We start from the raw sequence: 22,088 nt of genomic DNA, 5'->3' as shown, positions 1-22,088 counted from the left end.
CTTTTTTACTTTGCACTCGATGCTGCTGTAGGTGATGCTGCACGGGAGATAACGAGAGATAGATTGGGCAAAGAGGCAGAGAGTGAGATTTGGACTGAGAGGAGGAAGGGAGGGGGGATTTAAAGGGCAAGAAACGGAGGGAGATTTAGATATAGCCTAAAGAGTGAGCGCAAAGGAAGCGCAGAGCAGGAACAGAGGCGTTGGATGGGAGCAGAGAAGAGGAGAGGCATTGACTGGAAGCGTACACATGGGATAGAAGAAAACGGCTATTTCATGTCCTCAGTGTACATGACTGAGGAGTGCGGCTGTCGGTCTGGATTGTTAGTCATCTGCTGCCCTACAGCTAGAGGACATACGAAGAAACACAGGCAGGCTCGGGATATAGGGCTGTGTGCAGAGGATGAACAGGCTATGTGGGCTCTCTGGCTGTGATTGCTGTCCTCAGACCCCATAGCCACTTGCACTGGTGCTGTTGCAGGCCGTTAGCCTCACAGTTAGGCAGCAGCAGTCAGAGTGATTGATACAGAATGAGCTCCAAGCACTCCTCCGACTGGATCCCCTACAGGTAATGTACCACATTCCTGAGAATGCAGGAAAGGGCACAGCGTTCATCTTTTGAAGCAGTTTGTGTCGATGTGCATATGTTCAATTGTGTGTGTGTCTGACAAGGAGATGAGACTGATAATGAGAACACTGAATTAGCACAGTTAAAGCAAACATTGTCTAATGCATGATAAGAACTAGAATTGTATCTTGTGGCATAATACTGGGAACATGTATCATGGGAAAATGTTCATATTTACAGTACTAGTCAAATGTTTGGACACACTTTCTTATTCAAGTGAATGAGGAGGTGTGTCCAAATGTTTGAAAGTACTGTATATTTTAGACTGAGGGTCTAAAAGCACCACTGAGACAAAAACAAAGTAGAATTTCAATTGAATGAACTACTGAAGTCTTAAACTAGTTCATATGTAGAAAATATTTTCCTTCCTTGAACTATTAAATTGATCACCCCTTTAAATAATCTTTTTCAAAACTAGTATTTTTACTGTGATGCACTAGGTATGTATAATCACATTCATGTACATACATGTACTTTTTTTTACTTGTCTCTTAAATCACTGAGGAACTTCCATGTTCATGCCTGTATGCGTGTGTGAATATATGGTCCTTACTACATCGTACTGGGAATCTAATCCTGACCTTTGTGGAGATGAGGACAGTATTTTCTGTAAATAATTTCAGCATTGATGAGCTTTCAGACTCTTGCTTTAAAACCTATATCTGCTCTCATCATTTCAATTGCAGCACTATGGCTTCTGGCTCTTTCCTCTGATTGAGCACCCATTGCCATGGTTTCCTTGCTTACTTTGATGCCATTGGCTCATGGTTGCTATAAGTTACAGTAGCTATCCACAAATTTCAGAATGAGATTGTATCAGGGCGATAGCACAAAGTGTATCAGTGTGGAATTTATTTTAAACTTGTGGAACAGACTATAGAGGAAGTGATCCACTTCAGGTATTACATAAAATATGAACATTAATACCATTGCCATTGGACTGACTTTTAAACAAAAATAAGTATTTCAATGACTGATGTAGTTGTGGGAAGATCAAATGGAATTTATTGGGTCATTACAGATTTTGGGTCATTACACTGACCCTGTCACTTTTTGCTCTCAAAAAGATGTGTAAAGATGGAAGTTAATGATAGACAAAAATGAATGATGCTCACAAGATGTCAGCCACTGTCAGTATCCAGAATTACCACTTGAAGTGCTTTATGAATGTCAGTGAGAAGGCAGAGAGATTGGTGGTCTCTCAATGAGCAGTTTTTCCTCATCCTGTGAAGCTGCCATGAAAAATGCATGGCCCTCTGTGCAGAGTTGGGGGAGACAGCTGCACTGTGTAGCTCTCATCTCATTAGAGATATACAGTGAATGCATTCACAAAAATGAACACAATGCACCCAAATACACACATTCACAAAAAAAACAGCAGTTCAAAAGCAGTGCTTCTCTATGGGGAACAAATTTACCAGATTAGCACTTCATATGTGCTAGACTTGTGCAGATCTCTGTCTTTTCTTTTTTCTTTGACAAGGGCACTCAAATAGGAGTGCAGGAATTGTTAAGTGCTTGGCAGGTTGACAAAAATGATAGTCTACTAATGTTTTGCACAAATATAAGTTTCAGTGTGTAAAATCGAAGTAAAATCAAAAAACTCACTTTTTAATCAAATGGGCAGATTTATTTATTTATTAAAAAAAACATTTTCTTTTTGGTTTTTTCACTTTGAACATTAATGCTCTTTTCATTTTTAACATTAATAACAACAAGCAATAGAATGTTATTCTTATAAATAGTTCAAAATCTGTTCTGAATTTCACAGCGTCAGTGCTGAGATAAATCAAAGTGCATTATACTGTAAGTGTGTCTAAGATGCCAGCTCAACAAATGGTTTGTGTGCCCTCATTATGTTAAAAATTGAACTTTATAGTGGTAGCCTGGTTAAGAGCCATGGTTAAGATGTTGACATATGGGCGCAACATCTGTTGTTTGACTCTGGCAATGGGCCTTTGTTGCATGTCATACCCTGTCACTCTCTCTGAATTTCCTGTCATCTCTCTCTACTGTTATTTATTAAGATGCACAAAACATATACACTACTAGTCAAAAGTTTTAGAACAACCCAGTTTTTCCAGTTTTTTATTGAAAACATGTTTTCAAGCTTACCATCTTGGTCTTTTTTCCTAAGGTAGTTCTGGCATACCTTGGACTTATGTTTTGGGTCATTATCTTGCTGTAGGATGAACCCCTGACCAACTATGTGCATACCAGAGGGTACTGCATGGTGCTGCAGAATGCTGTGGTAGCCAACCCTGGATCCAGAAAAACAGCCCCAGACCATCATGCTTCCTCCTCCATATTTGACAGTTAATGTCACACACTGAGGAACTATCTTTTCGTGATGAACAGAATATTTTAAATTTTGACTCATCAGTCCATAACACCTTCTTCCAGTCTTCAGTAGTCCATTGATGGTGTTTCATGGCCCAGGCAAGCCTCGTCTTCTTATTCTGATATCTTAGCAATGGCTTTCTTGCTGCAGCTCGACCTGTCAAACCTGCAACTTGAAGTCTTCTCTTCACAGTTGAAACTGGGACTTGCTTAAGTTAAGCTTAATTAAGCTGTGCTTGAAGCTGTTGTCCTGCCGCCTATCACGCAAGCTGTTGACTCTCAGAAACTTGTCTTCTGACTCTGTTGTGGCTTTGGGTCTGCCAGACCTCTTCCTTTCAGAGTTTCCCCCAGTTTCTGAGTGCTTTTTAATGGTGAAGGAAACTGTACTCACTGACACCTTGACTTTCTTTGCAATCTCTCTGTAGGAAAGACCTACATTTTAAAGTGTTTTTTGTATAATTTTCAGTTTTGGGTAACCTTACCTTTTTTTAACCTCTGGCAGTTCACCACTTACCTTTGTACCATTTCAAGCTATTCATTGGACTTAAACTGCTTGAATTTCAATTAAAAACTGAAAAATTGGGGTGTTCTAAAACTTTTGACCAGTAGTGTACATAAAAATGTTTTTCACCAGTACGTTGTAACATAAAAACATTGCTGGCATACAGACAGTAAATGAGTAGAATGAGTTTGAAAGTGTACATTCAAACAACCAAATACTGTGGTAACTAAACACTCATTCCTAAACTAGAGTGTTGTGATCTTCTAAAAATATTCTTAGCTTATATACAATTTTAACTCAGGTTCTCTTGAACATGTTTCATCTGGTGATTTTAATATTTTGTAACAGTTGGTGGATTTCAACTTGCAAGTGTTATCCTTATCTACACAGACTATTTCCACCTTACATTTTCTATTACAGTACAATTACAGTAAATTGTCAAGAGGATAAATATGTTCCTTTTAAGAGATTATAAATCCTCCTGTAAACCTCACCATCAGCGTGTTGCAGGACAAGAGTGACTAGAGACTCTCCACAATAATGAGCTGTTTGCCCTCCATTGCAACAGCTCTGTTTGTGTCATTATCTTCCTGTCTGATGCCTATTCACACACTTGATTACTCTGATTGCAGACATGGAGTGCTTTGTTTGTCTATATGTTTGACAGAGAGTGGGAGGTAAATACATTTTTATTGTATCTGTGTGGGCCTTTGTCATCAATCTAGTCAGTAGTGCAAAGATGCAGGTAGACCGTATATTCAAGCTGCAGCACTGACTATCCACTGTCACTTTAAAGCTGTTGACAAAGGTGTGAATACTATAAAAATGTTCATCAACCATGCTGACAGACCACCTTAATTAGCTTTATTTAGCATGGACCAGTATGGCATGATAGGAAATGAAAATTACTTTTCTGCAGTTGCCATCAAGCAAGTAGATAACACACTAAAAAAATAAATAAATGATAAATATATATATATGAAATTGGGAATGAATTTTTAATTAGGCTAAATTGTAACTATTAGGCCCTGACTGATATTTCAGTAGAGTAATCAGCCAAACTGGTTATGTAAATACATACATAAACCAATATGTGCATTTATCATTTGAATGTCATATTATTGATAATATGTCAGGCAGCGTGCATGAAAGCTTTTATGTACCCATATTACTTAGTTAATGTAACAATATAAAATTAGAGACCTACTACTGCATTCATTATGAATATGCAGGAAAATGATCAAATGTTGTACATAGTAAATCAATAGCCATCAAAAGGTAGACTGTATTACATAAAAACTACTCATTGAGGGAAGATATTGTCACAATCTGAATCTTCATGTAAAAATTAATACTTATAAAGCAAATTTCAGTTGTAGTTATAAGGCTAGCAACAATATGTTCTCATTAATCACGCATTAACAGACAGACCTCTCTTCCTTCATCTTTCACCCTTTTCTCTTCTGCCTTGCCTCATTCTCTTCATCGCTTTTTGAGGAAACCTCTCATTGCCCTCTAATTAGGAAGAATTTAGGTTTCTCAGAGGCCTCTGAGAAGCCCAGCCACACAAGCTGAAGGAACAATCAGGGAGTCTGTCGCCAGTGATAAAAAGCTCTGGCGGTAAAAGGAGAGGACTGGATGCAAATTGGAAACAGAGAGCAACCATCCAATCACTGCAGCTAAATAAATATCCTGCTGTTTTGGTAATGAGAGCGATTAAGATGAGAGCGTCTATTCACCTTTAGTAAATGCAGTTTATTCAGACTATTGGAAAGCAGAGCAAAAGGCAGCACGGCCGGAGGACATTGGTCACCTTCTGGTAGGGTTTGATCAGACAGGCCAGCAGGGGCTAATGATGTCCCTCAATGATTTTCTTCAATCTTTCACCATCACACATGTCAATGATCCCTGTGATTCACAATTTGTGAAATTTGGTAATGTTGAGAACAATCCAATTCTGGTTCCTAATTTAAAACCATGGCTTTGATCTGTCACAGAGAAAAAGACTGAAAGGCAGATCAATAACACAAATATCATAAATGAACCAATGTGGAAATGAAGTGATGTTGCTGGCATGGAGATGAGAAAGACTAACATCTATCAAATTACAGCTTTGTTTCTGGTAGACAAATTTATAATTAGATTTATGTTTTGTCATTTTATTGTGCCTGATCTGTAGTTATGAATTACACACACACACACACACACACACACACACACACACACACACACACACACACACACACACACACACACACACACACACACACACACACACACACACTATGTTGTGTAGAAACAGAGAATGTATGCATTTCAGATATATCAAAACATACTGCACTAAAAGCGTGCACATTTTTAATGAATAAAAGTTAAATCTAACATTTTAAATGTAATTTCTAAATTAAAAGTTCAACTGTGATGCTCCCATCAGTTCACATCTGCTTTCAGTGCTTTCATCTGTCTTTGGATGCAATGATCGATTCTACTCCCTAAATGTCATGTGATCTTAAAATGCTGATTAGCGAGATGGCAGACATTACAAATACATTAAATCAATCATTTAGTCCACTGAAATATTATGAATTAGTGAAGCCACTTTAAAGCACCAAACATTTGCTGGTTACAGCTTCTAAAATGTGAAGTGAATTGTGAATAAAACATTTGTAAATGAAAAATGAACATTTTGCTTCGTTGGTTGGACTAAGCATTATTTTGGGCTTAGAGTAAAAATATAATTGGTTAACAAGTAAAACAAAATCATTAGGTTAAACAAAAAGGAAAAATAGTTGCCACCCTATGCTTATATGGTGTACCATGTGGCTCATTTTATTTGCATTGTATAAAGTGTACTGTGATTACATGTCAGTGGTTATTATGCTGTTGCTCTGGTTTTGATTGTACTTCTGTAAAATAAGTTTCTATAATGTGTCCCCCTTTATATTCATTATTTTTTTATGGGTTATAAAGAGGGCAGCACTGCAAAAACTAGTGCACACACTGATTGGAGCACAAACTTGATTCTGCCCCATTGACAAAATAATATAGTGAGAGGCATACTCCAGCTTGAATGACAGCATAAATGCTGTAATCAACAGTGACACCCTTTTATTTAGCTTGTAGTGAAACAAGTGGATAGTAGAAAAGTGGATCATGCAACCGAGGGGACTGGGAAGTTTCTGTAGATGTTTTGGCACTTTTTTCCATCATACTTTTGGAATCCATTGTAAACAACATAATTCAAGCTGATCAAAGTTGCCTTCTTGAAATAACTATAAATTTTACCAGCCACATTTCAGGGCTACAGTAGGCAATACTCAGCATGAGAGCATGTCAAGTTAAGTCAGCTTTATTTATATAGGCCAAATTCACAAATGTGCCTCAAAGGGCCTTTCAATCTGCACAGTACATGACATACTCTGTCTCTGCTTTTCTTGTGACAGCGCTGCAGTCCATATGCTTACTGAAACTTTGATCTGGTTACTTAGGTGTTCTCAAGTATGCAAGCTGAAGCCCTGCTGTGCATTCAAAGTGAAGCTGTAACTACATTTTATGCTGCTGTAGTAGGACTCAACCTCTGTTGGCACAGTTGAGCAGATCTTCGCATGTGCTCAAGTCACAGTCAAAATTGTAATACATTTGAAAAAAATCTCGAAGCATGAAGCTGGTCACTAAGGAATGATTGCTAAATTTATCACAATGATGTGATTGGCCCCTGGTGTGACTGATGACAGATTTTGATGCAGTCCTCTGAACTGAACCTCCAGGAGTAGCAGGTTAGCTGTGCAGCATGGGTTACCATAGTGATCTGTTGTGGTTAAAAGTGAGCCAGCTTTGTGATACTGGAAAAACTGAGCTAAGCCAAAGATTGATACAGGCCTTAATGTTGTCCAGTGCGTTTTGTCCATTATGATTGTTTTTTTGGTTTTTTTTAAATCATTTTCTAAACCATATTCCTCTTATGAATTAATATATCGGTTATTAAATTAGATTAAGTTTTAATAATGACCCGATCTATTTGAGTGCCCAGTAGTAAAACAGACTGTATTGCAATGATAGTAGTAGTTTATGTGTAAATGTGAAAACAAAATGTTGCATCACGAATTCACTTTTTGTTGCCCACAATAAGCTTCATTACTGTGTACATTAATGGTACTATTACCATTAATGTACATGGTAATGAAGGTGAAGATACTGTTTATGTTTAATAGCATTTTCAAAGTAGAAAATAAATGAACTACAGTAGTCTACAAAATGTCACTGTATCTGAAGTATTAATGTAATAAACAGCTCAGCAGCACTTTAGTATTTCAATATCCCTCTCCTCCCTTCCCTGCTCTTTTCTTTGCAGCACTTTAGATGATGAGGGCACCAACCTCAGACAGCAGAAACTGGACAGACAGGTAAGTCTCTTCAGTTCTTCCTGCATTTTCAGATAACAGAGTAACACACAGGCAAAGTCAATTATAAGAGGGCAGTTTAACATGACACAAACTTCCGCTGCTCTATAGTGGGGTGACAAACAGCCACTTGGGACTTTTCTCTCTCTGCATTGTTCCAGTGATAAGGTATATAAAGCTCTACAAGACTGATGTCCTGTAAATTACATGTACAAAACCCAAAACTGAACTGTTTTTTATGTACCGAACAAATGCAAAAGGAACAAAGTAATTGATTAGGCCCTTAAAGACAGGAACATAACAGAACTGAAGTAAAACTACAGTAAAGTGAACTGCATAGCTCAACTAACCCAAAAGAGACAAAACTAGCCTCTTTAATGACGCATGAAGGGAACATATATACTGCCTTACCAAACCATTTTACAAACACGAGGGGTGGTCAAAACACAATAACTAAATCGACTACAGATAAGCACTAATTCAACACTTTGCTCTTAATTCAATATTAAATAAGTCCCAATTACACACAGTTACTCTGGATTAGAGTCACAAAATTAAGCCAAACTTTTACATGATGGAGGCCAGATGTCTCCTTGACCTGCAATGGCAACTAAAAAAAAGAAAACAGTACAAATTGACAGACATCTCATCACTTGTATTTTGGTCATATGAATAGTGTATGTAAAGTGATGTTTCTCATGTCTTGTTATTTTTCCTGAATTGTGAGTGGTGTAACATACAGTAGTCAGAACCACCATAGCCTCACTGATTACAAGAAAGCCAGTTAATGTCTGGATTAATGGTTAACTGAAGCATGGACTTCTCTCAATTTACTGTCAATAGGTTGTTTTTTTGGTCCTTTTGGAAAAAATACATGTTTAACGTATAATGTGATGTGAAAACAACATAATCTATTTGTTATCTTTTTCAAATAACTTGGCTTGCTTGTGGTTGTACATCCACCATACAAATGTTTATGTTTAACATCCTTAACCAAAGGTCAAGGACTTAAAAATCAAAGCTGTGTACTACATGTAAATGTAGCCACTGTTATCGTTGTCCTGGCAAAGATGTGAGCTGAGCAAGAGATATAAGCACTAATGCTCTACCCCGAATTCCCTTTAATAGAAACCCTCAATATTTGATGAGCTCTGGTATGAAGAATTGCATATAGGTGACACTTAGTTCAGATGAATGGCTATATACGGCCTGATGTCAAAGTAGTCTGGGTAGTATATCTTCAGATTGTTCTCTTGCGGTTTAATAGATTTATTTGATACTGTGTTATTGCCAGTTGCTTTTAAACCTGGCCATCTGTTCATAGTATGAAGATAGCTTTAAAGAAAGTGGAGTTCTTTAATGTGATTATCAATGCTACTTTAGTGACATCTATGCCTCTGTGTTTTTGTTTTAATTGAATTTGTTCCCTATAATGACAAGAGGGTGTCATTATCTTTCTGTCTGTCTTGGAACATTTATGTGCATGTACATTAAACTTCCACAACAGCGAGCGCTCCTTGAACAGAAACAGAAGAAGAAGAGGCAGGAGCCTCTAATGGTCCAGTCTACTGTGGATGGGAGATCTCGCACTCGCCGGACCAAACAGAGCGAGGAACAGGCTCCGCTGGTGGAATCCTACCTCAGCAGCAACAGCAGCACCATCTACCATGGTAAGCAGGAGTGACGCTCTGTTGATTCAGAGAGCTCAAACTGTGAAACATTATGGACTGAACAAATACAACTTTTAGACTGTGTATTTGAACGTTATGTCTTATTTATGGTGGACCTGAGGCCTGTATTATGACGCTGGATTTTCTCTTATCGAGGTAACTTCAGGGTTAAACCTGGGTTTTCCATTCTATGACACTGGTTCACTTCTTACCGGGGTAAATCACCATAGTAACTTATGCTGAACAGCTAACCTACTCCGGAGCAGGTTATGTTCTGGAAAAGAGATTGAGTATAAAAGCACCACCTCCTGACCAATCAGTTCTCTTGGGAAATGGCCTGCCCATTCTTAGATTCTTAGATCTTGTCGACATTGGTACGTGGAACGTGAGAGGAGCGCTTAGGAGAGAAAGAGTTTTTAGGGAGATGCAATCCTTTAGATGTCCCCGATGACATCTTATACGACAGGTACAGATTTTCAAGCGACATTAAGTTAGTTTAATATTCAACATTCATTTGACATCCAAAGTATAAACCTATTATGTGCTTCAACCATTTGAGTGAATGATGTCAAACCATCTGTATAACATACAGACTATTATCCCTCATGTGCCTCAAGGCTTATTTTTCAAATATATGTTTTTGTCCATTTTTTTTTTTTTACAATTACAATAAATAAATTTGATTTTGATTTTTTGGCAAAGTTTACTGATACTTCACAGCCGTAAGTTCCCGTAACAGCAAATTACTGCAAAAGTTAAAATCGACTCAATAAGAAATTAATAAAACACTTTTAACCACTTAACATACGCTGTTCCGTCTACGGGACGGTACGGATGTTAGGAGGTAGCCACGCGTTCTTCTGAATGTTTTAAACACCAACCCTTAAACATATGTATTCATGCCGTACATTGTTAGAAAGCTTAGATTGTCCTGATTCATTCAAGACCACTCACGACTTATATGGTTGCTCACAGCCGTAATAGTATTAGCGATTAGCTCGGCTAGCCCCTGAGCTAAGTAAGAAAAGCTATAATGCCTACATACCTTCAAAGTCTTCCCTTTATCCACAACGATCATCTTATGACTCAGGACTTTCTGTACAGCTCGTCAAATATCCATTCTTGTGAAATATGAAATCCGTTTCCATAAAACCGAAATACTTTCCTCAATATGTCCATGTATTTGGTCCAACACGTAACGTAATAACACAAATAACAAACCATATACAGTCCGTTTACGTCATTTCCTGACCTGCGCGTCCATCTCAGAATACACGTGACTAGATGTTTACGACCGTGAGCCTCTTCTGCTTCTGACGACACCACACACAAGCCAATCGGTGTTTAGGATTAGGCAGTACATGTCTCCATAGCCAATGAGGACATGTGACCGTCAACAATGACGACATGGCTTTGATTGACTGCTGTTCTAGCCTATGGAAATATTCGGTGAAATGAAGTTGATAACCTTTTAGCCAATAGTCAGAGGTTTCCAACGGTGTATGACACTAAGCTATTAATTTGGCTGTCCATAAACAAACTCCAAGCGTAACCGGCGTGCGCCCGGTGCGTAAAAGAGTTGAACCATATATCATTACGCACTCGGCATTTTGGTACACGGTTGGTTCTTCTTCGACTTGACATATGACTTATAGCAAAATAAACAGATAGATAGATGGATAGATATGGCCAAACAAAAAAAATATGGTTATATGTAATTATAATAATAATAATAATAATAATAATAATAATAATAATAATAATATGGTGTCAGCTTTCATTAGAGACCAAGATTTTGATTCATCTCGGAATGAAAGCACATAAGGCATTGAGAATGAATTCAGCCGCGATATCTATCGGATTGCGAAGAAATGGACAACCCATGTCTGGTAGCTTGCTTCAGGTAGAAGGAGACAGGTAGAAAGTTTAAACTCAGGGTTTCTTAAAGAAAACCTGCCATCCAGAAGATTATGTTCACAGTCAGTTACCATGGTGACTGACTCAGAGTTTCAGTTGAAAAATAATATAAACAGTGCCACATTCTAGGAAATTCATCAGCGACTTTCTCAAACTTAAGACATCTTAAAATAGAGGGAGGCTGCTTACATAGCTTTTCTACAAAAAAAGAGAATTCTCACAATAAAATCTTTAAAGCGACATCCATTTCTTTTCCATCATTAAAGATTACAGAGTCTATGAATATGCAAATATATTTATATTTGTGTATGTATGTGCGCTGGAAGCTTCTACTTTCGATATTCAACCCTTGTAAGTTGAATATTGGACCGGCAATGACTTCTAAACTAGCTGTAGTGTCACAAATCATACTCATAGGCCTGCCGCTTAAATTGGGATATTAATGAGCACAGAGACATTTTCGGTCTACAGCAGACAAATGTGAAAACAGCTCCGCACATGCATCATTCAGCACAGTGAAGCTCAAACATCCAACTGTAAGAAAAAGAAGAAAAACACATTCATGGGTCAATAATTAATATATAACATCTATGAAATTGTGCTAACATTACAATACCACTTTAAATTACAGGCCATGTTGAACCAGTACAAAAAACGGTGTCATCTATAGCAGGTTTTTATACTGTGCCACAAATCTTCTAGTCCTCAGATTTGAGTTTCTGTGTTGGATTGGGATTGATGAAGCCTGTTTATGTACACACAGAGGCCAGAGCAGTCATCTAATCCCCAGCACTGAGGGCTGTTTCTGGGCTCAAGGCCATGAACTGTCATACTTACTGCACAGAGAAGAAGAAATATATTTACAAAATGTTACACTGCACAAAGTTAATATTGTGATAGTAAAAAGGAGATATATAACCTTATTAGAACTTTTTCATCTACTGCCAATGAGTAAAATACATCCCCTGACTTTCATTCACTCCTTAGCACTACATTGTAGGAAGTGGATGCTATTTACTTTGAGTGGACTGTTGACCTGCATGGAAATTAATATGTCATTGTACAGTAGCCCTACATTGTTCTCCTGTATAACACTGCATCTTAATGGCAGAGATTAAAATGTAATAATTTGTCCTATTCAGAAGAACTGAAGTCTTGATCTTTTTTTCACTGCAACTAAACAACTTGCATAACCTTCTATTCCATCTCTCTCATCTTCATCCGACCTCCCTGATAAACCCTGTTTGTGTGTCCATCCATGTGTTTAGTGCAAGAAGCTGAACAGGAGGAGGTGAAGGTGATAGCGGACCCACAGCCGCCTCGCTCAGCCAAAAAGGGCAAAGCATCGGCCAGCTCCACTCCACAGACAGGCAGTGACAAGAAAGAGAGGAAAGGGAAGCACAAAGGTCAGCCTGCCAGCATTAAGACAAACAGAGAGAGAAACAGACAGAAATGAAATGAATGGACAGGCGACCTGGAAGAAAGATTTGACTGACAGACTGACCTAATTAGAGAGCAGGCAGTCAGAAAAGGTAATTGGCAACAGATAACAGTGGAGATGTTTGAGCAGTTATAACCACTATAAACACAACAGAAGCATTTTTTGTATGCATTGCTTGCAAAATTCGGATATCTCTTTGTACCATATGTTTCTTGATCTTTAGTATTCATACTGTAACGCAAACTAAGCAGATCCAAGTCATCAGAAGCAGTCCACAGTATGAAAGAGAGAAGGCCCTAATCCTTATTATGTAGCAGTTGCAACTATCCATTTGAGCCCCATTTGCAATGCTCAGATAATGGCTTGCCTGTTGATTTTTCAAGCCAAATCCTTTAACAAACACAGCAAATGAAGCTGCCCTCTTAGTCACCACTGTGGTGCCATGCTTGTCAGAACACAACCCGTCTGAAATAATATATGATGGTCTGAGTGCTGTCAGCCTGCTGCCTAGAGACACTAGAGTCATAAATTAGTCTTTAGATGGAAGAGGAAAAACTTACCTACAATTAAGAAAACGTATCATTTTAACTTAAAATGATTACAGATTTTTTTTTTTAAAAAGAAACAGACACACAAAAGCAGTCAGCCACAGACTATTTTTTTTATCATACATATTTGGTATAATATTTTTTTTTTTCAAATTTGTCATTAAAGATCTTTATAATTTCATCATCTGTGGAATGACTTTGTCCTAGAAAAATGATCAAAAAAAGCTAATGGGATTCCACTGGGGTAAAAGATTAATCAGGCCAGTAGCAACAAACTCACCACTGATGAACCTGTTTCACTCCATCTCTGTCTCACTCTTTATAATCACACAAATTCTGTACATTGTGGCTACTTTGGCCAGATACTAGTTACTGCACACACTAAAATGGAGGAAGAATGGAGGAAGATGACTAGATTTACTCAGAAAGAGCTGATGCTTAATAAGTAAAATAACAAAAAATATCTGCAGTATGTGAAATATTAAATAAATGATTAATAAATAAAACTGGATTTCAACCATTAAGATATGAACATATAGACATAGGAATGCCATATTGTGTTTCATAAGACACTAGCTGTGTATTTACACAACTTTGAAGGAAAGGGCAAATGGATGGGGCCCATACAAGAAACCCCAAAATTGTTATCCATCAACAGATGTTAGTCATGTTATACTCAACAAACTTTTCAGCATAAAACTGTAACACTGGACCAAATCAGGTATTCCTACAAGAAGGGATTTGCAGTACTGTTAACTCTTCTTACACATTTTAGCACTCTTTGTAAATGGCTTTAATTAGAAGGGCACATTTATCTCACCCTTTCCATCCTGTTTTGCCTATTGTTTCCTACTTCTATAAGTAGAAGAAGAGGACATCTAAAACAGAGCTTATCAGCTGCTTAAAACTGTCACAATCTGTGCTTTAACATTTGTTGCATGATATAGACAATGCTCTTCCCTCCAATACAGCAGAAGCTAATTTAATAAAAAAGAAAGTTAGAAAAACAATTAAGAACAGAAGGACACAGCACTCATTCATCATAACAGAAAAATGTGGAAATGTTATCACACTAAATGGTTATATTTTGATGGCCACAACTACCCCTGATTTACTTTGTTCTTGTGGGTTGGTGGCCCAACAGGGATGGATGGCCTGGCTTCCCAGCAAGACGATGGTCAGATCCAGATCTTGACAGTGGGTCACCCCAGCACAGAGGAGGGCGAGGGAGAGCCTATCATGAGCTGCACTCAGTCGCAGAGTAAACAGGACCTGCGGGTGACCATGCTCAAGAAAGGTACTGTCAGTGCATCGGCAACAGCACCACTGGGAGTCCATATTTACACCCACAACATGCTGGTCCATAGCCAGAGTGTATTGATAGAGGGGTGAAACACACGTCAGAACTATGACTGCAGAGAGAAATGGCATTTTAGGAAACACAACTATTAAAATAACACACAGATTAGATTCAGTTCAGATCCTGTCACATGTAAAAGAGAGAGATGGAAATAAAAAATTGCCAAACATGTTGTTATATTATAATAACAAGCAGCATTAAATAGAAATACTCAATTAAAGCTCAAGTACCTCTTAAGTACAGTACTGACTAATTTGCTTAGTACTGTACTTAAGCTCATAAAAAACTATACTGAGTACTGACACCCCTAATCTCACAGTTAAAGGCAACTCGTGACTCACTTGTACAAACTTCTATTTCAACATCAAACTGTGAAAACATATTTTTTTCGAAAGTAACAAGCAATCTGTAAAAGCAACGATATGTACTGTATGTTTGAGAGTGTTCCTGTTGGAGTCTTCACCTTCTGCTGCATTTTATAGTACCAATTAACAGCAGCAGGGAAAAAAATATTGTTGCAGTGACACTTCCTTATGTAGTTATTTCTGTCTGTGAAGGTATATCCAGCAGCATGAATTTCGATGAAGAAGAAGATGATGAAGATGAAATTAGCTCTAGTTCCTCCCAGCTCAACAACAACACGAGACCAGGATCCGCAACTAGCAAAAAGTCGTGCAAGGTAACAGGAATTTCACAGCACACGCATGATGTGTCTTTATTCTGCTCAGAACACTGCATCTTTTAAAAGTGGATAACCAACAGCTACAAATGTAGATTCAATTTAGCTGAACAGCTGGACTCAATTCAAAACTGTTTCATGCTGAATGTACAGTAATAAAATGGTCTTTGGCTTTTTCCTTTGCAAACAATATTTCTGCTATTTTTTCTCTGTTGTTTATTTGCCACCCAAATGTCATCTCAGTGTAATTTGGCTGACTGTGGTATTGTGTGGATGATACTGTAAGCAGGTGGTAGAACAATAATCTCAGATAGTGACTAAGAGAACTGTGCCTCTAGGACTTTGAGAGGAAATGTTTGCTATTTGCTTGGATATTGAACACCTGAGACAGAGAACCTGGCATAAATACCCTGGTGGGCCATTGCATAAATACCCCGGTGGGCCATTGTAAAAATTATGAAAGTACATAGTTGGTTTTAGAAGAAAGTAAGCTGTTATTTTGCACACTTTTGATCACTAGGTCTAATGTTTGAGGATAGAGAAAGGGAAATTTAGGTTTTGTTTTTCTCCATTTTCCATTGTTCTTCCATTTTCAGGTGTGAGAATGGGTGACTTACAGTGTAGGTCAGATAAGCATGTAATTTTCTTCGAAAACACAGCCTCTTCGCAGTCTGTTCAGGATGAAACACAGGCCAGAGTTATACTCATGATAACCATCATGTCTCTTTGCACCTCATTCCACTCTAATCTTTCCCTCCAGTCTACTCAGGCGTTCACTGTACACCAGGTCCTTATTTTAGAAACAGTGTGCCCATTCTCAGTCCCAATGGTTGATCTGATCTTCAGACTCATTACTTTTTTCTAATGAAAGGCAACTCTAATGCATCACTTAACAGTCCACCATCTCCAGAGAGGTCTTGCCCCTGATGGGCTGTTTTTTTCCCACAGGAGGTAGCCTCAGCACCAACTCCACCAGTCAGTGAACCAGCCGTTGATGTTGATGACCTTGAAGAGTTTTCCCTGCGACCTGCACCCCAGGGGGTCAGAGTGAAGTGCAGAATCACTAGGGATAAGAAAGGCATGGACCGAGGCATGTATCCCACCTACTACCTTCATCTGGAGAGAGAGGATGGCAAGAAGGTGAGAAGGGTTGGGGAGCAGACATATTTTTAGTTTAAACAGATGACAGAATTTACACCTGTACGGTATGGAGTTTTAATTGGCTTTTGGCAATAATTGGTTACAGACCTCTCATATTGGATATCTGCCAATATATTTAAAATATATATGAAGATGGTCTCAATTATGCTCCGAGAGTAACATCTGTATTTCAAACACTTTGTAATAAGGATTAATAATAAATCATGTGTGATGCTGATATTTTACTAATTTGGTTCCTGGCTTGGTTTGCTGCAGGTGTTTCTGTTAGCAGGGAGAAAGAGGAAAAAGAGTAAAACATCCAATTATCTCATCTCCATTGATCCCACTGATCTGTCCCGAGGTGGAGAGAGCTTCATTGGTAAACTGAGGTAAGTCCTCAATGTGTTTGCTACATGAAACGATTTGTCAACTGTCACTGAGAATCATATACTATAAGGACTCAGGCTAAGTGTTGTGCATGTTTTCAACGTTACTTTTTAAAAAACAATTTTACTATCTAAAATTGAAAAAATGAAACTATTTAACAAAATTGAAGCTGTTCAACAAAATTACAAAATTCATTAAGTTGGCGAAAAAAACAAAACTGCACCGAACCGTTAACAATCAGGGTGTAGTGTTAATAAAACACATTAACATTAATATTTACAAATTGAATGCAGCACCAGAAAAACTTACTGTCCTGCACTCTTTTAGCCTGACTAATAAAAAATTATAATTTAGAAAAATGCATTGGTTATTGTATGAACTCATTGTTAAAATGTCTTCTATATTTATACCTTCCTCATAACTGTACATTAGCTGTAGGTTTGTTTCATATTTAAGGCCACATTAACACAGTAAGACTGTTAGGAGGCAAGTATGGACATAATCCTCAGAGACAGCTTCAAGGTTGCGATAGTGGCTCCATGGAAACTCCTGGGGAGTGTAATCAAATATGGCTCTGTGCAGCCTTTAATCTTCAGAGCTGGTTAGACCATTGGTCGATGCGCTGCTCAAACCTTTGCAATCACAATTCCACTTGAATGATGGAGATTTAAATTTAAATGAACAGTGACCTTTCATCTTGTGCTTGAGGCCTTGAGGGGGTCTGGACTGAAAGAGGTATAGTGTATAAGAGCTACACAGTCAGCTGTTTATAGCTGTGGGATTGAAAAACCATTGCAAAAGCTGGCTAATAAAATAACAGCTGTGACACATGGGCCATTAGAATATAAAACACTATTGTCAACGCATATAGGCTACTCATGTTGTGTGTATATCCAGATTCTTCTGATTCTTCCAGTACTAGCTACTTCATCTGAGATGGGTTCATACAGTGATGGAGCTTATTGCCTCACAAAACTAAACAATACAACCAAACACTGTTTGGTTGTATTGTTTCAAAACCATTTCAAAACTGTTTACATAGTATATTCTCATTAAAAAGCTATGTTGAGACTGGTCTAAGTTAATAAATAATTTAAAGGCAAAGCAGTGGCCACTGGCCACTGACCAGCATCCTACCGGGAAGTCCAGTGATTCATCCCCACATAGCCACAATCCAACAAGAACAAACTCCATCAGAGTTTTTCCATCAGAACAACATAACTATTCAACAATCAGTGGGGGATTTAAAACAGTGTTGTTCCTTTTTATATGTTATATATTAGCATTAAAAGTTGTACAAGCAGATGCAACATGTTGTACATGATTTCAGCAGTTAGAGAGGGAAAAAACTGGGAAACACACACACATGCCCCAACTATCAGAGGTTTTCAGTTTGTTATATCTTCTTTTCTTTACAGGTCAAATCTCATGGGGACCAAGTTCACTGTATATGACAGTGGTCTGAACCCTATGAAGAGCACCACCAGCCTCGAAGCTAGCAACCTACGTCAAGAGCTAGCAGCCATTTGCTATGTGAGTTTTGCAAAACTTTCCTTAACCATATTTATTTTAAAAAAAGTGTTTCTTGGGGTTGAATATAGACATATATTGAGGTATAGGATCACAATAGGAGACAGGATAATTTAGTGTGATAACATACACTGAATTGCTCAAATTACTGAGAATAATCCATTTACAACAATATTTTTGATTACACGGTTCGGATTAATGTGTTTTTCTGATAATCCTCTAAACATTTTAAAAAACACAGCACCAAAGGAATGAATGTTAGAGCTATGTATCATTTTATATGAAAGTTTCTCATCTTTTCTACCCAGGAAACCAATGTCTTAGGTTTCAAAGGACCTCGCAAAATGAGTGTCATCATTCCTGGAATGAACATGGACCACGAGAGAGTGTCAATTCGCCCACGCAATGTATGTGTTACCTAATCGCCCAATAGCCACATCTGTGCTGACCATTTCACCCTCCTCTTATAGTTACATAATTGATCTGATCAAAATTGATGTTTGAAGCTACTCTACCTTTCTTCTTTACAGGACCATGAGTCATTGTTGGCCAGGTGGCAGAACAAGAACACAGAGAGTGTGATTGAGCTTCACAACAAAACGCCTGTGTGGAATGACGATACACAATCATATGTGCTCAACTTCCACGGCAGAGTCACGCAGGCCTCTGTCAAGAATTTCCAAATCATTCATGACAATGACCGTGAGTCCTATACATCTAACCTATAATTTTAAATACAATGAATATATTCATGTTAGATACAACAGTATGGTATAATTATCTTGTGCTGTACAAAAGACCCAGTCAGTGGTAAGTTTTAGTACAGATACCCCGTCTGTAAAATGTCCTTTTCTTATCAGAGGTTGAAATAGTAACTAAAAAGTGAGAAGGACATGGAGAAGTTATAATACACAGAGAAGAGTCCTAATACAAAAATAATGAACAAGGTGGATAGAAACACCATTGGTCAGTTTGATGACTAAGATTTAAAAGGAGCATGAGCAAGTTGCCATGGTTACATGCAGTGATACGATATAGTGTGGTTAAACTATTGACCAGAACTGTGTTCTCAGCTGTCACGCAGCCCTAATGGACATCTGCCAGCCAATCAGAAAGCATTTTGTCTGGCTGCCATATGTGTGACAGCAGAGAAACTCACATGCATCTTTTGCTATTAAACAATTACATAAAGTACCTTCTATAAGACATACGTTTCTCATCAGAATGGTATTTGCTGAAATGGGTGTTATAGTAATTACATTAAGTGAAAGTCCAAAGTGGTCAATATTAAATAGATACAAAAATACATCATGAAATGCGTAGTCATATTAGCACTGACAAACTATGTAATATTTCATAACAATAAAATTGTAAAATAGTCCAATATCCTTTTCATCATCACAAAGTCTTTATCTGTCAGTCAAGACAAATAGGGCAGAGCCAATCATCTTATTGATTGTGACATCATATTTTAGAAAGACTGGGAAAATCGCACACTCATAACTTTGATGTAGTCTTGTTTTTTCAAGTTTTAAACATCAACATTTCCTTGAGTTCTTCATATATGTACATATTTATGCCTGTATTCATATCATGACATAATAAAATATGTGTTTATTTAAAATTGAAGACTTCCTAAATATGAATACAAAAGCAAATGTACAGATTCATTTTAAAGCAGTTCATTCAAAATTCCGGTTCTTCTCTTCTGTAGCTGACTACATTGTGATGCAGTTTGGCCGTGTGGCAGAAGATGTCTTCACCATGGACTATAACTACCCAATGTGTGCCCTCCAAGCCTTTGCCATAGCCCTTTCCAGCTTTGACAGCAAGTTAGCCTGTGAATAGATCCCAGCCTGAGGTTCAGTGGAGAACTGGTCCATCTGACCTCTCAACAAGGGCTGTTAATGTATCCCTGGGCTGGTTTGAAATCTCCAAATCACCCAGTACCCTGGAATTCCTGCATATCCCAAAATGCTTTATGGGCCTCAAGTTTTATGTGTGTGTGTGTGTGTGGGTGGGGGGGGGGGGGTGGCATCGGGATGGTTCTTGGTCAGTGGAAGTAAACAAGCACAAAGCGTGATCCACTTTGAGAATCCAATTCATTTGTTTTGATAACTATCGTCATTTTGTACTGTATTTGCATTATAAAAACAAACACTGTTCATTTAAGTAGGGGTTACAGAAATTTAACATTTCTTTATCTTTAAATTATAACTAATGATTACACATCTGTAAGTTGACTGAATTTTATGTAGTCTGTCACACTAATAACACAATGTCACAAACTTCCTCAAGCATGAATACTGCTTATAAAGTTACTGAATTAAAAAAAACATAACATGCATGTCACAATATATTTATTTTGTTATTTATGTATTTATTATATGTTGATTTTGTTTTCTGTTTTAATTTGTTTGAAGGGCCCAACAATATTGGCTCCATGGAGCAACAAGCACATAAAAGAGCATCACAAGACAGAGTATCTCATGTATCCACACAAAACAATTAGCTTCATGGACATGGACAGGGCAAAGGCATGTTACACTGTGCTTTGTACCATAGACAATATTGTGTCACAGTGTCATGTATGTGAATGTATAGGATGATGGTGCACTTTACTTTAAGTCAGCAGTGGATGAGGTATAGCTGTACATACTTGATTGTGCCTTTGAAGACTAATCCCAGTGTTATGCTTTGGATGTAGAATGAACTGAGCTTGAATTGGTCTTTTGCTGTCCTTATGCATTGGAGATATTTCTCTGTAGCTTCTTCTAATTTACTTAACTAACGCAGAGTTCATTTGGAAGGATTAAACATAAATTAAAATAAGATAATAATCCAAAGTGCACATCACAGCATTTCAGTGATTGTCCAGATATATTTAAACTTCATTTATTGCCTACAGTACAAGATGTTACGGTGAGGAGCTGAATAATGATTTACAGTATTCTGTTTCAGGCGGCAGATATAATATCAAAAGGCACTCAGGCTTATGGTTGTGCTCATATCTTCTGATGTCTCCTAACTGGAAAAACAAACAAACACAGATTGACTTACTGCCAGCGTACACACACACACACACACACACACACACACACACACACACACACACACACACACACACACACACACACACAGCAACAGTGTGAATCTGCCACAACACTTACATAGTGCATCATATTACATTTGATTAATTTTATGCTTCACTGATGTGAAGTTTGATACATTCCTCATTTGACTGGCAGTAGGTTTCTACTATATCACATGGTTAGAGGTTGCTGTTCACATTTTTTCTCAAAATATTATTCCTCTCTCTCCTTGTGGGGTAATATCCTTTCTCAAATACAATATATGACAGTATTTTGTATTTTATGACCAATAAGAAATTGCTGAATGAAAGCAAAGAACAATCTCTGATATTGTTACTGTGGGTTATAAGGAAATCTTTATCAAATGTGCTATTCTTGTACTCAATTGTGCTCTAACTATTTCAAATTTATATTTTAAAATTGTTGGTACTCTTGCTGTCTGCTTTTCATACATCTG

The 22,088-nt window shown here is 37.7% G+C and overlaps 1 protein-coding gene across 1 annotated transcript; it reads left to right on the top strand.

Annotated features, from left to right (window-relative positions):
* The first annotated feature begins 527 nt into the window (after positions 1–527).
* tub (TUB bipartite transcription factor) lies at positions 528–20,387 on the top strand. Its single transcript, XM_053324563.1, has 12 exons — positions 528–565; positions 7,819–7,870; positions 9,375–9,537; positions 12,723–12,860; positions 14,588–14,740; positions 15,361–15,482; positions 16,431–16,622; positions 16,899–17,011; positions 18,428–18,542; positions 18,848–18,946; positions 19,070–19,241; positions 20,254–20,387. Exons 1-12 carry the CDS (start codon positions 528–530, stop codon positions 20,385–20,387), a joined length of 1,491 nt encoding a protein of 496 aa, XP_053180538.1.
* Positions 20,388–22,088: the final 1,701 nt, after the last annotated feature.

This window comes from Scomber japonicus, chromosome 1 (assembly GCF_027409825.1).
Source record: "Scomber japonicus isolate fScoJap1 chromosome 1, fScoJap1.pri, whole genome shotgun sequence".
In the NCBI taxonomy this organism is placed as follows: domain Eukaryota; kingdom Metazoa; phylum Chordata; class Actinopteri; order Scombriformes; family Scombridae; genus Scomber; species Scomber japonicus.
The sequence above is the reverse complement of the archived record's forward strand: the minus strand, read 5'-3'. Positions and strand labels throughout refer to the sequence as shown.